At 29.9% G+C, this 25132-nt stretch overlaps 3 protein-coding genes across 3 annotated transcripts; 2 read left to right on the plus strand and 1 right to left on the minus strand.

Annotated features, from left to right (window-relative positions):
* The first annotated feature begins 615 nt into the window (after positions 1-615).
* On the plus strand, positions 616-6274 carry LOC119610568 (malate dehydrogenase, cytoplasmic). The gene is made up of 2 exons (XM_037965844.1): positions 616-787; positions 4911-6274. The coding sequence occupies exons 1-2, from the start codon at positions 785-787 to the stop codon at positions 5907-5909; spliced, it is 1002 nt and encodes a 333-aa protein (XP_037821772.1). The 5' UTR covers positions 616-784; the 3' UTR covers positions 5910-6274.
* An 857-nt stretch (positions 6275-7131) lies between these two features.
* Positions 7132-8266, minus strand: LOC119610572 (ubiquitin thioesterase otubain-like). Its single transcript, XM_037965850.1, has 3 exons — positions 8061-8266; positions 7644-7943; positions 7132-7578 (listed from the first exon to the last, which is right to left on the minus strand). Exons 1-3 carry the CDS (start codon positions 8136-8138, stop codon positions 7168-7170), a joined length of 789 nt encoding a protein of 262 aa, XP_037821778.1. The 5' UTR covers positions 8139-8266; the 3' UTR covers positions 7132-7167.
* Positions 8267-13265: 4999 nt separating this feature from the next.
* On the plus strand, positions 13266-15049 carry LOC119610570 (REPTOR-binding partner). The gene is made up of 4 exons (XM_037965848.1): positions 13266-13509; positions 14339-14420; positions 14493-14614; positions 14809-15049. Exons 1-4 carry the CDS (start codon positions 13459-13461, stop codon positions 14908-14910), a joined length of 357 nt encoding a protein of 118 aa, XP_037821776.1. The 5' UTR covers positions 13266-13458; the 3' UTR covers positions 14911-15049.
* The last annotated feature ends 10083 nt before the right edge of the window (positions 15050-25132 follow it).

Below are 25132 nucleotides of genomic sequence, written 5' to 3' on the forward strand. Positions count from 1 at the left end.
TGAACAATACCTCGAATTTTAGGTTATTCCCAGTACTAACTACATTACATTTTTTGGAATAGGACGATCTGTTTGCATTTCGATTTTCTACAATATTGAACCTATTAACATAAATAAGGTATTTATTGAATGAAAAAAACATTTTTTGGCACTTTTTTGTACTTCAATTGACTTTTGGTACCTTCTCATTCTTCATTTGGTACTTTAAGAATATTTTTTTAATGTTGAAAATTAACAAAGTACACATGATAAACCTGGTTTATTTTATAATTTTAAAATATTTTTTTCAAATAAATTCTATCAAATCGTCAAAAATATGAATATGTAAACGTTATACATTTGTAGATTTGTATTCTATGTCACATATTCGTGTTTTTTTGAAACACTTCATGTTTTGTAAAAAACACGATAATTTAATACATATGTGGAACGGTTTTGCTTAAACTCATTGCGTTTTTCAAAAAACATGTTTGGTACATGACTATGTGAATGTAGCATTAGATTCAAATATAACGGCAAAGAGAAATTAACATTTCAAAAATCTTCACTTCAAGAGTACAATCTGGCAACATTGAATGCAACACTGAAAAATCAAATATTTTTCCACGCGAAATTTTTCTGAAAATCGCTAAGTTATTAACATTGGCCGGCTCCAAAAAGTTAATAATTTTATAAAAAGTGTTTGGATCATCAGCATTTGTTCAACCGCTGAGGCAGTGCAACATAAAATTGTGATTATTTTCTAAAATCTGTTTAACGGGAATTTCAACTAATTAAGAAAACAATGGTGAGTACAAGAACAAACTTGATATTAATTATAGTGTTTTTTATTTCGTTTTACTGTGTATGGAATAATGATAATGGAATATTGTATAATATTATTTATAAAAAATTCCTCTGGAATAATAACTTTCATTTGACCTTTGTTTATGGTGCGATTTTCTATCAAAATTCTTGATTATACCAGTTATTTTTTATCGTCTTTTTAAATATTTTTAAATTTTTAATAAAATGCAATGCAGACATGCATTTTAAATTAAATTGAATGAATATAAAACAACAAGAACAAACAATTGCTTTAAATAAGTGTGTGTATGTACTACACACAACAATTTGGGGGGTATTTTACCGGGTCTATTCTTTTTTTTTTTGCCACATGAATTGTTTAAAAGAGGGAGGGGGTCAAATCTTTTGACAGACTAGAAGTGAAGATTTTTGTATTTCTTATAATAAATATTAAAAATACTGATGTTAGGCACACGTTACGTGGTGTAGGTGTGTGTTTATTTTGTTGGTTTTTGTCTATTTTCGATTAAAGAAACAACAAGATAATACTAATTTATGTTGAAAAACTGTCCCTCTACCCATACATCCATGTGCTAGTTAGTCTGTCTTCCTTGTTTATTTCAAAATATAATATTTATAAACCTATATGTATTAATATTTATATATAAATACGTAGGTATATGTTATATCAGGGGAGGCTTGTCGTATGATTTTCATTTATTATAGCAACAAACATATTTTATTTGTTTTTAACAAATTTTTTTCAAAAACATTTGAGAGAAAACAAAAAATAAAGTTGTTTATTTGCATGTGTGCTTAATGGCTCAATAAATGAACTTTATATTTTTGATTTGATTGAAATATTCTTGGTCTAGTCCAAAGTTTCACCTTGATAAACTTGCCCATTTGTCAATGTAGTTATTTGTTATTGTAGTATAAGTATTTTTGTATGGGAATGAATGTCTTATCATTTACTTTTGTTGCTTTTTGTATAGGTTTCACTAGAATTTATGGCAAGATGGTGTTTTTGTTTGTATCATTCTATATTTTTCTTATTTTTTATATAAAATAAGCTAAAAACGTAGTATATATTATGAACATTTAAAATAAAAAATTAATGCATCAAATAGCTTCATTATTTCCTCTTATTATTTTCTGTTGCACTAAAAAAGGGAGGGTAATGCTTATGCGGATGTTTGTATTGCATAAAAATGTTGGTCATACACCCATTATAATGTATACAAACATACATACAGTGTCTCTCATAAGTATTCGAATTTAATGTATTATGAAAACAGACATCATTTTATAATAGATTTTGTGGGAAAAATAAATAAATAAATTTATTATGTTGTCCAGACAGTCCTTAAATTTTATACCACATTTTAAAAATTAAAAAAAAAAAATAATTTACTTAAACTAATTTAACTTTTTTTAAAAAAAGTGCAAAAAATAGCTTCACAAAAGTATTCGAATTTTTTGTATAAATCATATTTAGTTTAGCATTATGAAGTAAAAATAAATAATTAAAATGAAATTAATGTTTTGTATAGTAGCCTTTGTGTTTAAAAACAACTTCCAAGCGTCGTGGGACCGTTTCTACCAATTTATGGAATAGTTCTGGCGTTATTATGTCCCATTCTTCATGCAAAGCAACCGTATGGTGGTTTTAGAGGATAATGAGTGATTTAAAAGTTGTTCTTGTAAATATAACCACAAATTTTCAATGGAGTTTAACTCCAGACATTAACGCCATTGAAAATTTGGTGAAAGAAGATACTTAGTGTTGTAAATGATCAACATTTTCACGTACCAGGTCGTGTATTTTGGATCGTTTTTCTGTTGAAAAATAAATTGAATGGGTTGTAGCCCCATTTTGGTGGTACTAGCATGCAAAATTCTGCTCTAAAATTGACAAGTGGACCTTCTAGTCTATAATTACAATAATAAATTTTAGCAGTCCAACACCGTGGACGGACACAGAACCCCAAAATATGGCAAAGCATCTTGGGTCCTTTACAGTTGGTTTTAAGTTAGATAATTCCAAGGCATCTCCAAGCTTTCGCCATATCATTTGACGACCATCTGAGACAAAAATATTATATTTGTTCTAATCGTCGAAGATAACCTCCTTCCAGAATCCAATATTCTTACTTATGAGTCTATTTGCGGAGTCAAGACACTTAACATCGATTAACTTCGATATGAGCGGTTTCCACCTTGGTGCTTGACCATGCAAATTATTGCTCCCTAGTACTTTGCGCACAATTTCGACACTAATTTTTATTCACAGAACTGTCCTGAGTTCGTTGTTAATTTTTGGAGCTGATAGATGAAGGTTCCTTCGGTATTTCCTCAGTATTTCTCTGTCGTCCTGTATTGACAGCAGTTTTGGACGACTTGATAATGGTAAATACTCGATGGAATTCTTTGTTCCATGCGTGTAATGACAAAATATATTGTCGATGGGAACCTATTAAACATTTCCTATATGTATTTAATTGATCGGCCTTGATTATACAGATATAAATTATTTTTTAATTTGAATTGATCAACTCTTTTTCTTTGAACATTTTAAGGGCTTACACAGGAAGGATTTACAACATAATTATGCAAATTTCCAAAAAATATAATGTTAAATATTCCATATAACCACTACCTGCATAATGGGTTAATTAATGGGCAATAAAACACGTGTTCAAGGATTCTAAAAAAGTTCTTAGAAAAAATTCGAATATTTTTGCGCAGTACCTGAAATGACCCTTTTTGGGTTTTTTCCATTTTCTTGGAAACCATTAATGAGTTTTTATTACTTTTTAATTGTATTTCGTAAAAATAATATAAATTAATAAAATTTCATTAAAAAATTTTAAATACTATTATTATTTTTAAAGTAGCATCATAAAATAACACAGTAATTCATAAAAAATAAGAAATTCGAATATTTATGTGAGACACTGTATCTATTGACTCAAAATCTATTTTTTTGTTTTTTAACAAATATTTTTTAAAAATCTACATATGGCTCTATATTATTGCCTATATTGTGGTTAAAATTGGTCCATGGTTTCATTTAGGCATCACCTAAGATATAATCGAACTATGTATATTCGATTCACGCTAACTTAGGTTTTCATGAAAATGATATTGATGCATGTTCCGCAACTATACTACATCTGACATTGAACTAATCGGTCCATAACAGACCAAAGCTTCTATATATGGATCACTTCGAAAAATTAATTAATGCACAAATATTAGTAACACAGTGAAACTTGATATCGACAGCAAATGTTATATAAGTGTCTATAATTGGATCAAGAGTCTTTAATATATCCAAAACCAATGTTTTGTTGCATTCACTTATGTTAACACTGGATCACAATGGACAGCGTTTCTGGAAATCATTTAAATTTTCAAAAATTTCTTGTTGAATATCAGTTTTGATATGGAATTTCATATAAATAAAATTCATATTCACAATATAAATTAATAAAATAATGAGAATATAATTCTTAAAACCAGTGGTGTAGGCTTCCGTAGATTGTACAATAATTTCTTACTTGTGTATTTGTTAATCATGACGTATTTTTGTGCAATTTGTATAAAACATTTTCATTATAATCCCTACTTGAAAAATTGTTTTACATTTGTGTGAGCAAAGTCTAAATATGAATATTCTAGGTCATATTTGTTTTGTTTTGTTCATTATTGCTATTCTCCAAAGCACCTAATCTAATCTGTTAATTGCTAATTGTTCCCAAAAGTCTTAATGATTGCGGCAAAGAACTGTTTAAACATTTATATTTATTAACATAATTAAATTTATAATTATATTACAAATGTTTTCAATTCGTAAACCTTTTCGCAATCATTTTTATGGACAAATTTAAGCTTAATATATATATCGCAGAATTTGGGATCTGCATGACCTTAGCATACAAAATGGATGCAATATTCTTCTAACTGAAATATCAGGCGCTTTTATAAGATTCATTGGCCGTGATGCTCTTTTATCTAAGAAATATTTTGTAATATTTACACAGTTTAAGTCGTAGCGATTTCTTTTTAAAATCTTATTATCGACTATTATTTTAAACTCTATAAAATTTTCTTATTTACAGGCTGAACCAATTCGTGTTGTTGTTACCGGCGCTGCTGGCCAAATTGCCTACTCTCTTCTTTACATGATTGCTCGTGGTGAAGTCTTCGGTAAGGATCAACCTTTGATCTTGCACTTGTTGGACATCCCACCAATGGTTGGTGTTTTGGAGGGTGTTGTTATGGAATTGGCCGATTGTGCTTTGCCTTTGCTCCGCGAAGTCGTACCCACCACCGATCCCGCTGTTGCCTTCAAGGATGTTTCTGCTGCTTTCTTGGTTGGTGCTATGCCCCGCAAGGAAGGTATGGAACGTAAGGATTTGTTGTCCGCCAACGTAAAGATCTTCAAGGCTCAAGGTCAAGCTTTGGACCAATATGCCCGCAAGGACGTTAAAGTTTTAGTTGTTGGCAATCCCGCCAATACCAATGCCGTTGTATGCTCCTTCTATGCTCCCTCAATTCCTCGCGAAAACTTCAGCGCTATGACTCGTTTGGATCAAAACCGTGCCACCGCTCAAGTTGCTGCCAAAGCTAAGGTTCCTGTTAGCCAAGTTAAGAACGTTATTATCTGGGGCAACCACTCCTCCACTCAATTCCCTGATGCCAGCCATGCCGTCGTCACAGTTGGTGGTGCTGAAAAGTCCGCTGTAGAAGCTGTTGGTGATGCTGAATTCTTGAAGGGATCCTTTGTTGAAACCGTCCAGAAGCGTGGTGCTGCTGTAATTGCTGCCCGTAAAATGTCTTCTGCTATGTCAGCCGCCAAGGCTGCCTGTGATCACATGCACGATTGGTGGAACGGTACCGCTGCTGGTCAATTCGTTTCAATGGGTGTTATTTCCGATGGCAGCTACGATGCTCCCAAGGATGTTATCTACTCCTTCCCCGTTGAAATTAAAAACAAACAATGGAAGATCGTACAAGGTTTGTCCCTTGACGACTTCGCTAAGTCGAAAATGGCCATCACCGGCAAGGAATTGTTGGAAGAGAAAAATGAAGCTATGGCTGTCTGCAATGCTGAATGACTAGCTGGCCCCAACAAAGACTCCAAATTGTAAATGATTTGCGGCCGACTAAGCTCAAAATCACTCTTACACCACAATTTTAGAGTTAAGACCGTGTAAATTTCCTAATTCGACCCCAAGAACAACTGTCCTCTCCTATGATCAATCCCTCATAAATGTTTTTTCTCGTTTCGGAGACGATACCTAGTCGCCTGCTACAAAATTTGTTTACTTAAATTTAGTGATATTCGTTTTAAGAACAACGCATTTAGAATATGAAATTAATTCCCAACTTGTAATTTCACACGATTGTTTAACTTTTTTGTACATCACAAATAAAATTTGTGTATTATAAAGTTAAAATAAATAACATTTAAATTAAAAAAGGTTAAACTTGTTTTTATATGGGTATGTGTTTAAACTGAGTTGTTTTTGTGGGTTCAATGTTTTATTAAAATATAAATAATAAAAAATGAAAGTTGTCTTCGTGAAATAACGTTTTCTTTTATAAGTTTTCAATATTAAAAAATGCAAGTAAAATTGTTTTAAACGTATATAAGATACATTGATGGATATATCCTGTTCCTACCCAAGTGTGACAAAATTTTGAAAAATAACTCAAACTAATTTTCCCAGAACTCAACAATGTGATTGCTATTATGTTCATGTAATAACCAAAACGCTTAAAAGGAAATCCATAGTTTTTAATAGAAAACGGCATTTCTTAATCATCTTCCGACATTGTCCAACATCATCTTCCGACATTTTCCAACACTAGATCCTTATCCGGGCATTGAAACATTTAGGCTAGTAATATTTTTAGCTGTTCTATATTAAATGCCGAATACTTTTCTAATACACTGTAGTATATAATTTTGTTATTTATAGCATATCATTAGGGATCAAGTGTTTTTAACACTTGACTTAACACAGACATAAAAAGATAAATTTTTAAAATCGTGTATAGATTTCGCTAAACCTTAACATTCTACAAGATCAGTAAATAATACCAACATATAAAAAAATTCACAATAAAATGAGTTTATTTAAAATTACAAATAATGAAGTTTATGTTCATTTATATAATTTTAATAAGAGAGGTATGAAAATCGATTGGATCGACAATTTAATCAATAAAAGATGAATTAAAACCTCATTTTTCAACACACGCTTGAGGGGTTGTATAAATAATATTTCCATTTAAAAGGGTTTCAACATCTGATTTTAAGCACAATCATACATAGTTAGGTCGATGGTTTTTCAAACAATTAATATTTATTTATTTAGGATATAGAATATCATAGTGACCGGGCCGATAGATTAAGAACACCTTAGGGGTGGTACCTTCGGGAAAATCATGAGCCTTTACAGTGCCGCCTTCTCCCCGATCCATATATTCAACACGTACCCCTACACCCAATGCTGAGCACAGAGCAATGATGTGAATATGATCGGATTCTTTGTACATGGGCTCTACCTCTTGGTGACGAAATTCCTCAATAGTAAAATTTCCCTCGATAAAGTTTTGATAGAAATCCGCCTCTTCTTGTAGTTTACCCGATGTAAGTAATCTTAAGTAAACTACAACATAATCAGAATAACCCTGATCATTGAAAACTTTGTGCAATTGTTCATTTATATCCACGGCAGCAGAACCTGAAGGATCGACACGTTTAACCACCTCCATAAACTGTAAAAGATATTTCGAAAAAATTTAAAATTTTAGCAAAATAAATTTGTAATTAATTCTCTTACCGTTTCATGAAAATCTTCCAAAGTAAAACTAGGAAATCCTAACTGCACTAATTTCTCTTTGGAGTTCTCAGCCAACTGACGAAATTTTTCATAATCTTCTTTGTTTGAGATCAAATGTTCTAAGTAAGCATAGGCAAATGCCCTGAAAAAGCAATTGCCATCTGGTCTCGTACGACGCATAAACTTATATTTACTGGCCAAATCTTGTATCTTAGAGGTGAATACCGCATCGCCCAAATACTCTACATTTAAACATGTTACCGGCAGTTGTTCACTAACCAATGGTATGGATTCACTTATCTATGGAAAGACACATATCCACAAAGAAATGCAAATGACAAACAAAATAAAAAACAAGACATGTATTAGCGGCTTCGAGATGAGTTTGCGAATTAGACAGAAAACATGCTTACACACCTCTTTTTCTATTTCCCTCTGCTGCTGCATAATCAATTCGTCCCTATTGACATTATCGTTTTGTTCTACTTTTTCCATATTTGTTTGATTTTAATTTAAATCGTTCTGTTAAACAATGTAATTGCAATTTTTTCACAAATTAACCAGAGCCCTGCGCCGACAAATATTAACAGCGGCGGCGACTGACACCAAATATGTCGGCGGCGGCTTAAAATCGACTGTAAGCCGGCTAAGTTTTCAACTACGTTTAGTTTTTATATTTTCAACGATTTTAAATAAAAACGGAATCCGAGAGATCAGAAAGTGGGATTTTGGAAGCAAATATATTGTTTATAACAACAAAACAGAGCAAGCTCAAAAGTTGTGTGAGAAATTATGCAGGGATGAATAAAAAATTCTTAAAAATTAAAAACAAATCCTTTCTCCAAGTTTTACGAGGATCTGCCGATATTTAACCCTATCCTCCATATAAAACATCTTGCAGAAAATCAGTTTCTAAAAAATTTTGCATTAAGAAAATTATCAATAACGTAAAAACAAAGATATTTTATTTGTTTATTTACTAGCTATATATATACCCAGTGTGCTGTGCTACCCTAAAAGCAATATAAATAGCTTAACGATTTTGATGATTCTAACTACAATGGTTTTCCAGATATACAATTTGTTACATATGGGAGATTCCACGCAAATTATTGCAATTTCTCTAAATGTTCTTCAGTAAAATTTGAAGACTCTAGCTCTAATAGTTTCTCAGATATACGAATTTTTCTATTTAATTCATATGGGAGTTCCAAGCCCCCCCAGATGAAAGTCCGCCCTTTCTTCTCCAAAATGTTCAGATGAATATTAAAGTTCTGCGTGCAAAATTAGTTCTATTAGTTTCCCAGATAAACGAATTGTTGTATTTAATTCATATGGGAGGTTCCGCTCCCCTCATTGGTAGTGCCCCAATTTATTACCCAAAATGTTTACATGGATGTTAAAGTTCTTCCAGAACAACATCATTTAAAGGGATCGCAAAGAGATTGAAAAATATTCCAAAAGTTTCACTTTGAAAACATTATTAGAGTGTATGAAAACTCGCAACTCTAAAGGCAGACTATTCCTATTTTAGCTGTAATTTCTTTATGATTAAAATAAGTAAGGAGTAAGAGTTAAGGCCCAAATAGACTACACAAGTGGCTTGACAAACATACCAATATTTTACGTTTGTGCAAGCCTGTTGTGTAGTGTATGAGGGTGTTTCCTGTTGGTACAAATGCTTGCTGTTTGTTTGTACAAAAATTTAAAAATTTTGATTTTTACACAAACATATTGAATTTTTGTCAAACCATTTGTATGGTTTGTATTCAATAATAACAATTTTTTAAAAAAATTTGCATTTCTAAGAAAAATTGACATCTGTATCTTTGAAAGTCCACAAAAACGTGAAAAAATCGGTGTTTGTACGAGCAATGTTTGTGTAATGTGTGTGCGAATGGAAAAAGTATGTTTGATAAGCCGCTTGTGTAGTCTATTTGGGCCTTTATATTCGGCAAATCATTTGTCGTAAAAAAGCAAATTTCGGAAGTGGTCATATACATATGTATATATATGGACTTTGATCATTAGATTAATAAGAATGTCACCGTGATTTTCGGATTAGGGACTTAAATGTGGAATTGGATCAATTATGGACAAAGTTCTCTATAATTTAAAGTACTTTTTTAATTCTACCATAATTCTATCATAATGATAACTTTTGGAATGATGTATTAGCTATAAACTAATTTTCTGTAAGAGGGTTATATTGACGGACCGATCCCCATAATTTTATTTTTCGGTTCCTAAAAATGTTTTTTTCGTCGACATCGACATTTGAAAGCCATTTATGTGCGTTTAAGTAATTTTCTGAAGAAGATTTCATATACATATTTACATTACATATTTTCGTTCCAACAAAAATTGTTTTATTATGGTATTATTAAGTACATAGAAAACGTTAAAATCAATTTTTGAAGGGGGCAGGGTCAATTATGGCCTATAGAGATTTCGATTGATATCGAGCCCTTTTTGCAAAATGGACGTAAGTGAGATAAATTTTCGTTCAATTAGGATACTGCGTCTTTAATTTTAGAAAATTCAAAAAGTACCAGTTAAAGAACGAAAGATTACCAGAAATACTCCAGTTTAAATTTTCATTCACTCAGTCCCTGATTGCTTAGTTTTATGTTTTTAGGTTCATTATAAAAGAAAATCCAAATAGTACCAGTTGAAGAACGAAAAAGTACCAAAAGGTCCTGTTTTATAAGTTCTCACTTATTCCATGCCCTACAGGATTAATTTTATGTCTATAGGTTCAATATTATAGAAAATTCAAGAAATACCTTTTGAAGAACGAAAAAGTACCAAAAAGTATATATATGTTATCACTTAATCCGGGCTGTACATTCCTAATTTCATGTTTCTAGGTTCAATATTATAAAAAATTCAAAAAGTACCAGTCGAAGAACGAAAAAGTACTATTTATTATAATTTACTCCAGGCTCTACATATTTATTTTTATGTTTCTAGGTTTAATTTTATGGAAAACTCAAAGAGCACCAGTCGAAATTTTGTAGCAAGCTCAAGAAGTACCAGTCAAAGAACGAAAAAGTACCAAAAAGTGCCATTTTATAGATTCTCATTTACTCCGGGCTCTACGTGCATAATTTCATGTCTCTATGTTCAATATAATAGAAAACTCAAAAAGTACCTTTTAAAGAACGAAAAAGTACCAAAAAGTCCCCTTTTATAGGAACTCACTTAATCCGGGCTCTACATGCTTAATTTCACGTTTCTAGGTTCATTATTATACAAAAACTTAAAATGTACCTTTTGAAGAACCAAAAAGTCCCCTTTTACAGGTTCTCACTTAATTGGGGCTATACATGCTTTCATGTTTCTAGTTTTAATATTATAGAAAATTCAAAAAGTTCCTTTTGAAGAACGAAAAAGTACCAAAAAGTCCACTTTTATAGATTCTCAAGTGCTTAATTACATGTTTCTATGATCTAAGTCAAAAAAGTACCAGTCGAAGTACGATAAAGTACCAATAAGTCCCATTTTATAGATTCTCATTTACTCCGGACTCTACTTGCTTAATTTCATGTTTCTAGGATAAGTTTTATAGAAAACTCAAAAAGTACCTTTGTAGAACGAAAAAGTTCCGAAAAGTCCCTTAATTATTAATTTCATGTTTCGATTTCAATATCATAGAAAACTCAAAAAGTACCAGTTGGAGAATGAAAAAGTACCAAAAAATATCACTTGGTACCGGTGTTCAAAATAACACCCCATTAGCATATTTAGTGTTTCTTGAATAAAATCAAATTTCCCGTTTTTACCCCTTTTGGTACTTTTTTCCTCCCCATTAACGAAATAAAAATTCTGTTCCAAAAAGTTGCAACATCGTATTGGCAGCCCGTTATTATGTATTCATATGTATTTTTGAATTTTTTATAATATTGAACCTAGAAACATGAAATTAAGCATGTACAGCCCAGTGATAACCTTTGGTACTTTTTCGTTCTTCAAAAGGTACTTTTTAAATTTTCTATAATATTGAACCTAGAAACAGAAAATTAAGCGTGTAAGTGATAAAACATAAAAGGAGAATTTTTGGTACTTTTTCGTTCTTCGAAAGGTACTATTTGAATTTTCTATAATATTGAACCTATAGACATGAAATTGAGCATGTAGGGCCCGGAGTAAGGGAGAACATATAAAACGGGACTTTTTGTTACTTTTTCGTTCTTCGACTGGTACTATTTGAATTTTTTCTATTATAATGAACCTAAAAACATAAAACTAAGTAATCAGGGACTTGAGTGAATGAAAATTTAAACGGGATTACGATGAGGGTAACGAAGCACACTGGGTATAGCTAGTACACTCTAATAATATTTTCAAAGTGAAACTTTCGGAATATTTTTCAATCTCTTTGTGATCCCTTTAATTGATGTTGATCTCGTCTCATTATCCCTAAGAGAAAAAACTAAATTTCTCTTTCAATAAATAAAAAATTTCAAACATTTTTTGTTTTCAATGTACAGGCAAATCCCGGTATAACGAATCTCACTTTAACGAAAATCCGATATAACAAACAGCCAAATTTTTAACATTAACCACCTTATATAGCGAACGTTTAAGAAATTTTATACTCGATATAACGAATAAAAAGAAAAAATACCTAAAAAATCCAGCTTTTGATTTTATATTTATATTGTTAATATCAAAAACTTGATTGAGCAATTAGAATATAATGTAAAAATGAAAGAAGTCGCCCATATTCCTAATTTTAGTTATACTACATATCTGACCTATCGATCAAAATTCCTTACATTATAATCTAAAAAGCATAAATCTGTTAGATGTGAATTTAATGGTAAATTTAGCTTGAATAGTGTTTAAAAGGGATACATTGAAATAATAAAATTTTACAGCAAAATAAATTATTTCGATACCCCAATATGGCGCAATATTCCAGGGTTTTGAAATTATCAGCATGAGACTCAGTTATCGATTCTCAAGTTCAGTTTTTCCTCAAAAGAGTTTAATTCTATCTTTTAGATAATAAAATAAGGTTAAGGAAATAGCAGGAAATTAAAGTTGTTAGAAAACTAAAATCCTTCACAAAATTTTCAATCCGTTCAGATGTTCAAAATGGAAAAACGTGTGCGTTGTTATTAGTTGTTTGAAATAAAATTTGAAGTAATAATTTCATACATTAATTTGAATGGTTTTTTGTCCATTAAATAAAGAAATTTACTAGAAAAAATAATTCCGATATAACGAATATTTCGATTTAACGAAAGGGCCTGACATTTTATCATTCGTTATACCGGGATTTGCCTGTACTTTTTAAACAAATAATTTATTTGACAATTTTTTTTCTATTTGCCAGGAAAAAAAATTCTGGCTAATTTCTCAATTCTTTTTTACAATTTCTGGTAAAAACCTGCAAACATGACAAGTAAAGAAACACAGTTTTTATATGAAAAAGAGTTTAACACACACACACAACTTTTGTGCTTGCTCTGTTTTGTTGTTATACACAATATATTTGCTTCCAAAATCCCACTTTCTGATCTCTCGGATTCCGTTTTTATTTAAAATCGTTGAAAATTTAAAAACTGAACGAAGTTGAAAACTAACCCGGTTTACTGTCGATTTTAAGCCGCCGCCGACATATTTAGTGTCAGTCGCCGCCGCTGTTAATATTTGTCGGCGCAGGGCTCTGTCACTGCGTGTTGTGTAAAAACAAAGACGATAATAAGTACTCAATAAGAAAAACCATAAAGAACTGAAATAATTAAATACCTTGTGAAAACTATATAAAAATTTATTAAAATACAAAAAGTTTAAAATAATAAATATGGATTGTGAAGATATGCAAATGATAATTTCTGAAGAACCAAATCTATCAGTAAGTTGTTAAAATTTATATAAATTAAATATGTAAACATTGTACATAGAATTAAATTTGTCTGAATATTAAGTTGTATTTATTTATGTAGAAGTATTTGAACAAAAAAAAAAAAAAATAGCCTTGAAAATTATAAAATGTGCTGACCACAATTATAATTTGTAAGACAATTTCATTTTACTTTGTTAATAACAAACAATTTATTAGAAATTTAAAAATATTTCGAGTACAGTTTGATGAAATCATTTTTCAATGTTATTTTTCCAAACTACGCAGTAATTTTTGAAGCATTTCTTAGGGGGTTGACTATGTTTTCATTGTTAAAGGAAAGCATCTTGTTGATTGAAGAATGTGTTCTTAAGGGTTGTTTACTAACAATAAACTTTCTAATGTTAAGATATTAAAGTTTGTTTTCATCATTGTTTACAAATGCAAAAAAGAAACGATGATACAGAAGAGTGTTTATTTACATTTTTTAAGCAGGGATGGAGAAGTTAATATTTCGACCATTTTCTACATAGGCAAATACATATCATAGAACTATTGCACAATGGAAAAATAAGTTCTGTAATTTCTAAATGGTTGTTTTGATTTAAACAATGGAGTCCACAAATTGGCCACTTTGTTTATATGAAAAATTTTAAACTAATTCTCTAAAACTCTTTTCTTGAGATACATTATATATGTAAATAACATTGTATCATATATAAGCATTTGACCCATCTTAGTCTATTTTTATAGGAATAACATTTCATAATTTGTTTTTGTTTTAGTTATTTGAATTCAAATAAGTTATTTACCTAAATTACTTTAAATTTTCTTATTTTAGGAACGTAAAGAGGGTGGAAAGAGAGGACGCAAACCAGGACGTAAAGCTTCAAATGAAAAAATAGATATGAAAGCTAAATTGGGTAAGTTTAATAAAAATATCTACATTAATAATGCACAAAATAATAATAAAAAACTTTTTTATATATTTAAAGAACGGAGTCGTCAAAGTGCTCGAGAATGTCGAGCTCGCAAAAAGTTACGTTATCAATATTTAGAAGAATTAGTTGCTGATCGTGAAAAAGCTGTCTTAGCTTTGCGTGCGGAACTGGAGCGTGTAAGTCAGTATGAAACAATTTTAAAAAACCTTTTACCACTTGTAAAATATAATTGGTCTGAATACACAAGATTATGTAATAGTTATACTATATTTTCATTAGTTCATTTGTGTAATTGACCAATTATACACCTAATAATTCTTCATTCATTTACAATCATGTCTACATGGCTAATTTATATTTTTATTTTTAGTACAAACAATGGAATTCTGAATTAAATGAAGGCCGTGTACCAAATGGTTTTCAACAGTTGTTAGAGGAAGCTGGAATTCTTAAGCAGGAAATAGTTGTTTGATTATTCTATTACTAAATGTTATTATATTTTCTATTTGATCTACCTTCAATAGTTTTTTGCATAAATTTTAATTATACAATATCATAAGTACAAATAAAAAATTAATAAAAATCTTATACAAATTCAGATTTGAAACTAATTTAACAATACGTATTTTTAATAAGTAAATAATACATAAAACATGTATGTAATTAGACAACTTTTTATGTTTTTTTGCGACTATTATTCTTTTATAAAGTTTTGTTTCAATTAAAAATTATTTAAGAATAATTGTCGTAAAAACACATAAAAAGCTGTCTGATTACATACATGTTTTATGTATTATTTATGTGCGTATTTATTGGCAATTGTTTTATATGCATATGTACATATATTTTCGTAAATAAAAAATACTTGAATATCAGAAATTTTAAAATTTTTATTGTTGAATCGAATTTTCCGTTATTCAAACCAAACTACATAACGACTTAGGGCCAATCTTTAGGTGAAAGATTAGCGATTTAATTAAAATTAATCCTAGAAAGTTGTTGTTGAGTACTCAATTAGCTAATTTTGTTTGCAAGTTTAAGCGCCCAATGGAAGCGGTTTAAACTTAAGCATGAAATGCAAAAGTATAAACTGCAGATGCAAAAAAAATAATAATACAATTTTTATAAATATAAACATTAAAATGTTCTATTTATTGATTAGTATAAATTGTGGACACTTCAAAATACATTTTTTGTTTTAAACTTAAGTTTTCATTAACTTTCATATTAAATTTACAATAGTCTTCTTTTTATAAAACATGCATTGTTTCGACAACAAAAAGTTACGTTTTCTGTTGTTTTGTATGGACTGCAAATTTTAATCTTGTTTTTGAGTACATGTTTTTGAGTACATCAAAGGGGATTAACATCAGATTCAATTTATGTTTAGATTAACTAATCTGATTATTAATTGGCATTTGATTGCCAACTCAAAAACCCGCTCTTAATGTACCAATTTTGTTTAGTTGTGGGTTCGCAATTGTTTTTTCACACAAACTGGGAAGCAAATTTCTATGTGAAGATCATTAGTTGGCAAAGGAATATCGAACTAGTTAATGGTGTCGTGGGTGTGACGTAGGACTAGGAACTGAGAGGTTTAATTCAAGTCCTGCTTGTTTTGGACTGCTTTTATTTATTTATTTTTTTCTAAAAAAAAAAAACACTTTTTATCTCGCTAATGGGTGGCATATGAAATTGTGGACCAATTTTGATTTTCAACACAGTGTAAAGCTATATGTCTGACAAAATTCAGCGATATTTGTGCCAACTTGTTTATGGATATCATTAGTTGGTAATGGGTAATCTAATTTTAAGTGATTTTAGGAAGAAGTCTTGTATGGGAACTATGACCAAAAATATGTACAGTAACATTTCTCTATACAAAAGCAATATTTCTGCCAACTTTTTTATGTATGTATGTATGTATGTATGTATGTATGTATGTATGTATGTATGTATGTATGTATGTATGTATGTATGTATGTATGTATGTATGTATGTATGTATGTATGTATGTATATCGTTATGTGGTAATGAGTTATGTGCGTTTAAGTGGTTTTCGGAAGAGGACCTTATATGAGAGCTATGACCAATTATGGACCGATTCAGAAAATTGTTTCTTTATATAAATTGTATTGGCATAAAGCTTTGATTTGTGAAACTTTGTAAAGATATCGGCGTTATAACTGATGTTATCAACAATAAATTCATATCCGGGAATATGTACATTTGTATGGGAAGTATATGAAGTAGTGAACCGATTTTTTTCCGATTTTTAATAACGTTGATCATGGTACCAAGAGTTTTATCTTTGACAAAATTCATTCGTAAACAAGTAAGAAAGTATAGTCGGGCGTGGCCGACCATATGATACCCTACACCAGTTATGAATATTAAATGTGATTTATTTTTCATAATAAAGCATTTATCTTCAATATTCCCTTGTTCCGATACATTTAAGCAATTTATGGATGAAAAACTAATTTTCTGAAAGAGGCTTTATATGGGGGCTAGGGGCAAATATGGACCAAGCCCGATCAAATTTTGTGAATATATTTATATTTACATACTATTTTATTGTGCTGAATTTCATCGCGATATTTGTGTTTATAAGTTAATTTGGGACATTCAAGTAATTTTCTGAAGGGGACTTTGTATGGGAGCTAGGGTCAAATGGGGCCCGATCTTTATGAAATCGGGTCATCAAGACTTCTATAAAACTTAGTTGTGCCGTATTTTATCGATATATCTGTACATTTAACATAATTATGTGCTCAGAAGCCCTTTTCGGGGGGTTCTGTTCTATGGGGGCTAGGTGAAATAATGGACCGATTTTAACCATTTTCAATAGGCTTCGTCCTTGGGTGAAATAATAAAAAAAAAAAAATTTCATCCAATTATCTTGAAAATTGCGATCTGTACCTTGCGCACAAGGTTTACATGGACAGCCAGCCAGCCAGCCAGCCAGACGGACGGACGGACGGACATAGCTTAATCGACTCAGAAAACGATTCTAAGCCGATTGGTATACTTTAAGGTGGGTCTAGGACGAATATTTTTGTATGTTACAAACATCAGCACAAATCCAATTACCCTCCCCACTAAAGTGGTGTAGGGTATAAAAATACAAATAAATATGTATGTGAAAAAGCACAATTTTTTTCGAGGTTGTCTCAAATTTTTACTCATAACTCTGAACCTATTTTACCAAACTCGCAGATTTTCAATATCAACCTGCTTAGGATAACAATGAATATTTTGGGTGAATTTCATAAAGTTCCGTTGCTTCGGTTTAACGTGAGCGTGTTTTATGACAGATTGACATAACTAAATCGACTCAGAATTTCATAAGGACCAATAATATACATACATACATATGTATGTACTTTGTTGGGTCTCAGATGAATATTTCTCAGGGCCAATCTTTAGGTGAAAAATTAGCGATTAAATTAAAATTAATCCTCGAAAGTTGTTTTTGACTACTCAATTAGTTAATTTTGCTTGCAAAATTGATAATTAATCTTGTCCAAATTTATTTGACAATGAACTACACGTATCAAATAAAAAATCAGAGGGAATTTTATTGCCCATAAAAAAACAATGAAAACGATTCGACGCTCTTTAATTTTATAAATGAAAAATTATGTAAAAATAAAGAGAAGCTGTATCCAGGAAGGTCGATGGTTCCATATTTACTTTACGCCGATGATTTCGGGATCAATAATCCATTAGGATCAAAGAGTCGAAACCAAAGTATATACAATGTATACTACAGTTTTCCAACATTGAAACCAAAAAATTCGCAGCTAGAACAGGTATTTATACCCTACACCACTATAGTGGGGAGGGTATTATACGTTTGTGCTGATGTTTGTAACGCATAAAAATATTGGTCCTACACACACCATATAAACCCATCTTTAAAAAATATCTTAAACGTCCAAAAATTTACTTATAACCATTAGTATCGCGATGAAATTCAGCATAACTAATCTTTATATAAAATAACATCCCAATTTTTGGAGGATCGGTCCATATTTGACTCTAGCTCCCATATAAAGCCTCTTTTAGTAATGTAGTTTTTCACCAATAAATTGCTTAAATACATCGGAATTAAGGTAAAATTCAACAAATTTTTTATGAAAAATAAATAATTCTTAAAATATACCCATGGTGTAGGGTATCATATAGTCGGCAATGTCCGACTATACTTTCCTACTTGTTTTAGCATATGTTCTAAAATCGAATGATTTAAAACTTGACCCTAACAATTGTTTTGATGACTTAATTAATGTAATTTATGATTTGGAAGTGAATGGAATAGATATTGTAACAAATAATGAAGGGATTAACGCAATTAGAGGTAGATAGTGATGAACAATCCTTGCCAGATATATTGTATGTGTATGCATTTGAAAAAATAACTTTTTAAATGGTTTATAAATAAATACTTATTAAATATATGTAGCTCCAGAAGCATCCTGGAAGGAATCTATTCGTCAAGTTTTAAAATACGATAAATTAAATTTAGAGGAATTTGAAAATTATTGGTTAAAATGTAGCAATCTCAGATTCGAATACCACTATATATACATATATATATATATATATATATATATATATATATATATATATATATATATATATATATATATATATATATTGTTCATTTAATTACCTAAATCTATTATTAATGAAAAATGCATTATTTTAAAACAATTTGTCTTACTTCGTATTATTTATTTAAAAAGGATGGAATTTAATTAATAAAAACCATAATTTCATGAAAAAATTCATAAAATTTATTAAAATATACATTATTTTTATTCATCCAATCTAAGAACATAATTCATGACCTGTATGAAAAACTTAAAAATTAAATCTATGTTCAGTTCTTATTATAAATTAAAAATTCATACACTGAATGAAAACGGTTTGGGAAAAAAGTCAAGTTCGATTCATACATTTTATTACAAAATTCATTCCACTTATGAATTTTTTTCTGTGTACATATCACCACTGAAAAGCAATATTTTCATAAAGCAAAACGCCACAATTATTATAGACACTTGTACATAAAAGGCTTTCCATGAAAGAAATTTACAGAACGTGTTCGTTAATTATAAGATTTGATGCGACACATTTCGAATTAGGAAGATGCCTTATTATGACATGAAGGCAGGGGAAACATTTGAATATGACGCAGATACAGACAAGGTACGTAATCCAGCAAATTATGTAGAAGTTGTGATGGCTCCAGGATTTCAAAAATCGTTGATTTAGTAAATTTTTGATTTCGATTATGACCAGCAAATGAATTGATCATAGAGCTCAAACAAGCAGGTTTTCCGGTAGTAACGGTATTATGCGACATGGGGTCTACGTATGTTGTGGAATGAACTAAGCGTCACCGCAGGTAATTTTTGGAACCAATATAATGAATGAAACTAAGAATTTTTAATATTTATATTATCTTTTTTGCCCAGACGAATCATATTGACATTAATTGTAATTTCTCACGTACAAACACTATTCGGATTTTGTGCCATAATCTCTAATTTGATAATTTAAAATATTAAGGTTAGATTTTAATATTTGATTTTAGATTAGATTTAGTTACCAAGTAAGTATTTCGTTATAGGCGTAGAGAAACGTATAGAGAGAAAACCTGTAAAATTTTTTTTGAAAACATAAAGTAGGCTGTTCACACATATGGGTACCGTGTATTCAACATACCACCAGTTAGATTTCCCCACCTCATTTGTCAAATTGAATGTAAATAAATTAAATATTTTTAGTTTTATACAAAAAAAAAAAAAAAAAAAAAAAAAAATCAAAATTATAATATGTATGTATGTTCCCGTACTCGTCTGGATTGCATTTTATTGTCTTGTCCCGGTTATTGCAGAGTTCCCTTCTGGATGGCTGTAGTTTAAACACAAAATTGTGGGTTAAATCTATATTTCTGGATAAGTTCGGTGCTGTTACCGAAAAGACAACAGATACATAAGTGAATATGCTTTACGTGAACACCTGTCGTGTTGGCCAACGAATCACCACTACCACTTTGTGCTTCTTACATTTTGCTCATGTACTCGAGCTACCTAATCTCTGACCATTGCTTAACTTCCGAGATGCAAAAAACATCATTTCATGGTCAAAAATTTTAAAGAATGTCCGAGGATATATTTAGCATCCCGGCAAACCGGATTGCAATAACACCAAGATAGGGAAGAGTTGGTGTCAAAGGAATAAGTTACAGAATGAATCAAGGGTATATGGACGTCGCCACACCAATATTCTCGTAAGAATATGTCGAGTGTTTTCTCTTGAATTTAAGTCACCTAAATCTGTCTATTTTGCCGAAGTTATGTAAAATTTTAAAAATAAATAAAAAATTGTGGTGAAAATGTCAGAATAATAAATTGAAATGTCGTTGCCCAGCATACACAGAGGGTTCATGTAAAGTCGAGAAAGATTGTAAATCAAACAATTTTTAAATTTTAAAACTATAAATGGAATGTAAACGTTAAATCAATTTCTCTTTTTCAAGAACCGTAAATGTTTAATATTAAATAAAATTAATAACATTTTTTAAACGTTTGATTTTGTGTTTGTTGGGTTATTTCAAATATGGGGAATATACTAGTACTACCATAAGTTATTCTACTACAGTATTCAGGTTTTGGAAAACAGACTTAGGTCATTGACAGCAGAGTTTCCGCTCTATATACTCTATGGTTATAGAGTGATTTTGTCATTCAAAGTTTTATTAAAAATTTAAGATTCATTGAAGCATGTGAAATTACCCTATTGCTTATCCAGACAGACCATAGTTTCCTAAATCATGGCCTCTATTTTTGAAGCTAATAAGAAATCAATGCATCGATACTGGTTTAGCGAGCAGCTTTTAATGCCGGGGATAATAGCCGATGTTTTGGAATGCTCTTTTTTCAAAGGAATTCAGCTATTAAAAACTCTTCATCTTTCATAATTTTGTGAATATGAGGTCCAATAAAAATACCTAATACCTACAGATGACCATATTGCATACCTTTAGCTGAGGACACTTTTATGCTCAATCATAACGTATTTTAATAAAAATTTAACAAAAACTGCAATACCTGACAATTTAAATGAAAATTGTCCTTCCCAAAAAAATTTTAATAGTAATATTTTAAGTACCTGTAATTGTAATGGTAAATTTAGTTATAGTTCGTATATTAAAATGTTTAGAATGTGGAATATGTATCTAATTTGATTTAAGAAAGTAATAATTTAAAAAATTAAAATTTAAAAAAATGAAAAATTTAATATTACAGTTTTGATAAAATTTAAATATTACAGCAAAAAATAAAGTGCAAGATATTGAGCAATTATTTTAAAAATTTGCAACCGAATTTAAAAGGAATTAAAAGAAATGCAACAATAAATACCAATGTGTCTAATTTTGTACATAATAATTGTAATGCATAATATTTGAAAAAAAAAAAAACATCTTTTTGAAGTTATTGAAGACCTGCAAAGCATTTATTGTTAGTTTAATTACACCCAGCAAAAATAAAACGAAGTACTTCCAAAAGAATAACATTTATCACCACTTCAACAGTAGCACTAAGTGAATTTTTAACCTTCTCAGGAAGTGATGGTTAAAGACTTCCGAAGATGCGAACATAATTCTATTTTTTCAATGTTGAAGATATACATATTTTTTGTTCTTCCAATTTTATGAGATAAAAAATTTTATTTTTGGGCTTTTGTATTAAATGTGTCTATTAACCTTATTAATGTTAATATTATTTTTGTAGGTCAAAAGGGCATTTATTTATGTAGGTCAAAAGGGCATAAAAATTACTTCTTGAAAATTACTTCAGATGTAGTGAATTTGGAATCAAATAAAAAGGGCATTCCTCCTATGAAAAGCCTGTGTTAAAATCATCACTTCTTCAGGTCTTTTCTTGCTGGGCATATATAAAAACTTTTGTTGTTAACGTTATAGCAAATTCACCTTTACTCAGGAAAAAATTTATACATATAAAATAAATAACCTAGTTTCATATATAGAAAAACTTAATACCGATTTTTTAATATATTTTGTCATACATATAAATTTGTTCCGCACTGTAAAGGATGCGAAAATATGAACATAGAAGAATTTATTAATTTATTTATAAGAACGAGAATATATTTTGTTCTAAATTTTATAACAGTTATTCGACAATATCTAACTTGAAAAATAACTTTGTAAAATGTCTCATTTGTAGATACTTTCTTATAAACTTTGTCAATATCATAAACATTTTTAATTTTTTAACTTATCTTTAGCCAGGGTACACTGCATCACTAAAACAATACAAAAACAACAGGCATTTTGTTATTGTATTAGTATGAGCTTAATGTCAAAATCAACTGACATAAATAAATACAAACAATTTTTGATGTTTATTCTTAAAATGAAGAAAAAATATTTTATTTTAACAAAATAATTTTTGTTAATTGTTATGAAAAAAATACATATGCATATCCATACATTCCATTTTAGAAAGCGAAGGGAAGAAAGGGCCAAACCAAAATGTATGTATGTAAGAAGAGCAGATGTTGTTTTAGATGATGTTGGAGCCGAATATTCTCTCGACACTCTGACCCACTACACCGACTGTTGCAGCACCAATGAATTTGGCAGCTGAGGTTTTGTTCTGAGTGACCAAAGTTTGGCCTTGGCTAATAAATACGCTGCTCAATGGTCACAAGTTAACTTTGGGAACATTAACGATAGCGGAGCTGGTAATGGGGACAATGAATATCAGCTGAAATAATGTCATGGGTGACATGGTAGGGGTTGTGTTTTCAGTGTTCAAGATTTGGCTTTAGCTCATTTTATTGAGTTGTGGATGTAAGGCGTCTAGGGTTGTGTTCTGGATATAATCAATGTACTAAGGGTTATGGAGTTCTTGAGTGTCTTGCTGTAAGGCATCTGGGGTTGTGTTCTCTTTTCACAAAATTTGTCTTTGAATTAATCCTTGGAGCCAATAAGAGTGGATCTTGTAATGTAGACAATAGGGAGACAATTGATAGAAGGATTAGTTATTGAAATGCAATACACATTTATTTACCTACATACAGTTAATCTCAAAAATAAGTATACAGAAATACTGACAATTGGTTTTATTTAAAAAAGGATATTATTTTTTCAAAAATCAAAAAAGTAACACATTTATTTATTAAAAACAATTATGATAATTATTATTCACTACTTTTTTTCTTCATATTTTGGTTCTTTGAGTTCTCATTTAAGCTGAAGTTAAGAAGGTGCAAAATTTACGTCACAAAAATAAGTATACAGATAATTTTAATATGTATTTGGCTTAATGATATTAACAAAATTCATGAAAATTTTACCGTTTGAATGTAATTATTTTATAATAAAATTTTCTGTACACTATAACATGGAAAAAATTCACTTTTTGTTCCGAAAAATTTAAATTTTTGGTAATTGATATGAATATTATTTATAGGAGCATTTTTTCCTATTTAAGAACATCTGACTATTTAAACCCCCGGAGTTTTGGATCGGGTATTCAATAATATCCTTCGTTTGTTCATTATGATGCATTGGAAGACGATATTTTAACGTTTAAATTAATTGTTTCTGTACAATAATTGCAATCCATTGCGGAACATTGCCGTTTTTAACATAGTATAGCGTTCATATTCGATATTTAACGACGATTTCCTAAAATTTATATCTTCAATTGCGATATTAATAATATTTGTACTAGTATCCATTAATTAAAACAAGTTTTTTGGTTCCAATCATCCATTACACACTTCTAAATACTACCAATAATCGTCAAATGGTGACCATGTCAATAACTTACACTACATATCGGTTCTGAAATTGATTATTGTCCAAAATAGTAAGATTTTTATATTAAATCAGGCTCAATTGGTGGTATGAATACGAATTGAACAATTTTGAACACAGATACATCTTAATTTGTTGCTAGAACAAATAAAATGTCCGATCCATAAAACATGGTTATTGTATCAAGTATATCAAGATATGATTGGTAGCATTATTGTATGCTTTGGAAATCGGAATATTTGGAAAACCTGTTTAAATTAAAGGAAATATATAGAATTATCCAAATTTTAAAGTTTATGTTGTAAGTCTTAAGAAATCGGAGTTAAATTTCGGTTTTTTAAGAACGTACTCTGTTCAAAATGGCCAAATCCATGCATATAACATTAATTTCGAAATAACAACTCTTTTCAAAAGTTAAAAATTCTATTTCCAATGCATCATTTGGAGGGTTCAATGACCACCAGATCCAAAATCCGGGGTCTAAAGTGGAAAAAAAATCGTAGAAGTGGGAAAAAAACTGTCCTACTAATTAATTCCGGAGCCAATCGGCCCAAATTTTAAGATTTCGGAACTAAAAGTAGATTTTTTCCAAGTTATTGTGTAAAAAATATTTTATTAAAAATATTTTAAAATGTGTAAAAAATATTTTATTTATTAATACAAGTAAAATTTCCATAAATTTTGTTAATATAATTAAACCAAATATATACTGAAATGATCTGTATACTTACTTTTGTGACGTAAATTTTGCACCTTTTTAACTTCATCTTGAATGAGAACTCAAAGAACCAAAATATGAAGAAAAAAAGTAGTGAATAATAATTATCAT

Source organism: Lucilia sericata, unplaced genomic scaffold, assembly GCF_015586225.1.
Source record: "Lucilia sericata isolate MDLA Ls3-8-SP2 unplaced genomic scaffold, ASM1558622v1 Contig001232F_arrow, whole genome shotgun sequence".
Lineage (NCBI taxonomy): Eukaryota > Metazoa > Arthropoda > Insecta > Diptera > Calliphoridae > Lucilia > Lucilia sericata.

Excerpts from the sequence above, each read along its gene's own strand:
- LOC119610572 (XM_037965850.1), bottom strand. The coding sequence starts at position 8,138 with ATGGAAAAAGTAGAACAAAACGATAATGTCAATAGGGACGAATTGATT. Across the intron at positions 7,944-8,060 it reads AGAGGGAAATAGAAAAAGAG|ATAAGTGAATCCATACCATT; the intron begins GTGTGTAAGCAT and ends GTCTTTCCATAG. Across the intron at positions 7,579-7,643 it reads TGGAAGATTTTCATGAAACG|TTTATGGAGGTGGTTAAACG; the intron begins GTAAGAGAATTA and ends TATCTTTTACAG.
- LOC119610570 (XM_037965848.1), top strand. The coding sequence starts at position 13,459 with ATGGATTGTGAAGATATGCAAATGATAATTTCTGAAGAACCAAATCTA. Across the intron at positions 14,421-14,492 it reads AGATATGAAAGCTAAATTGG|AACGGAGTCGTCAAAGTGCT; the intron begins GTAAGTTTAATA and ends ATATATTTAAAG. Across the intron at positions 14,615-14,808 it reads TGCGTGCGGAACTGGAGCGT|TACAAACAATGGAATTCTGA; the intron begins GTAAGTCAGTAT and ends TTTTATTTTTAG.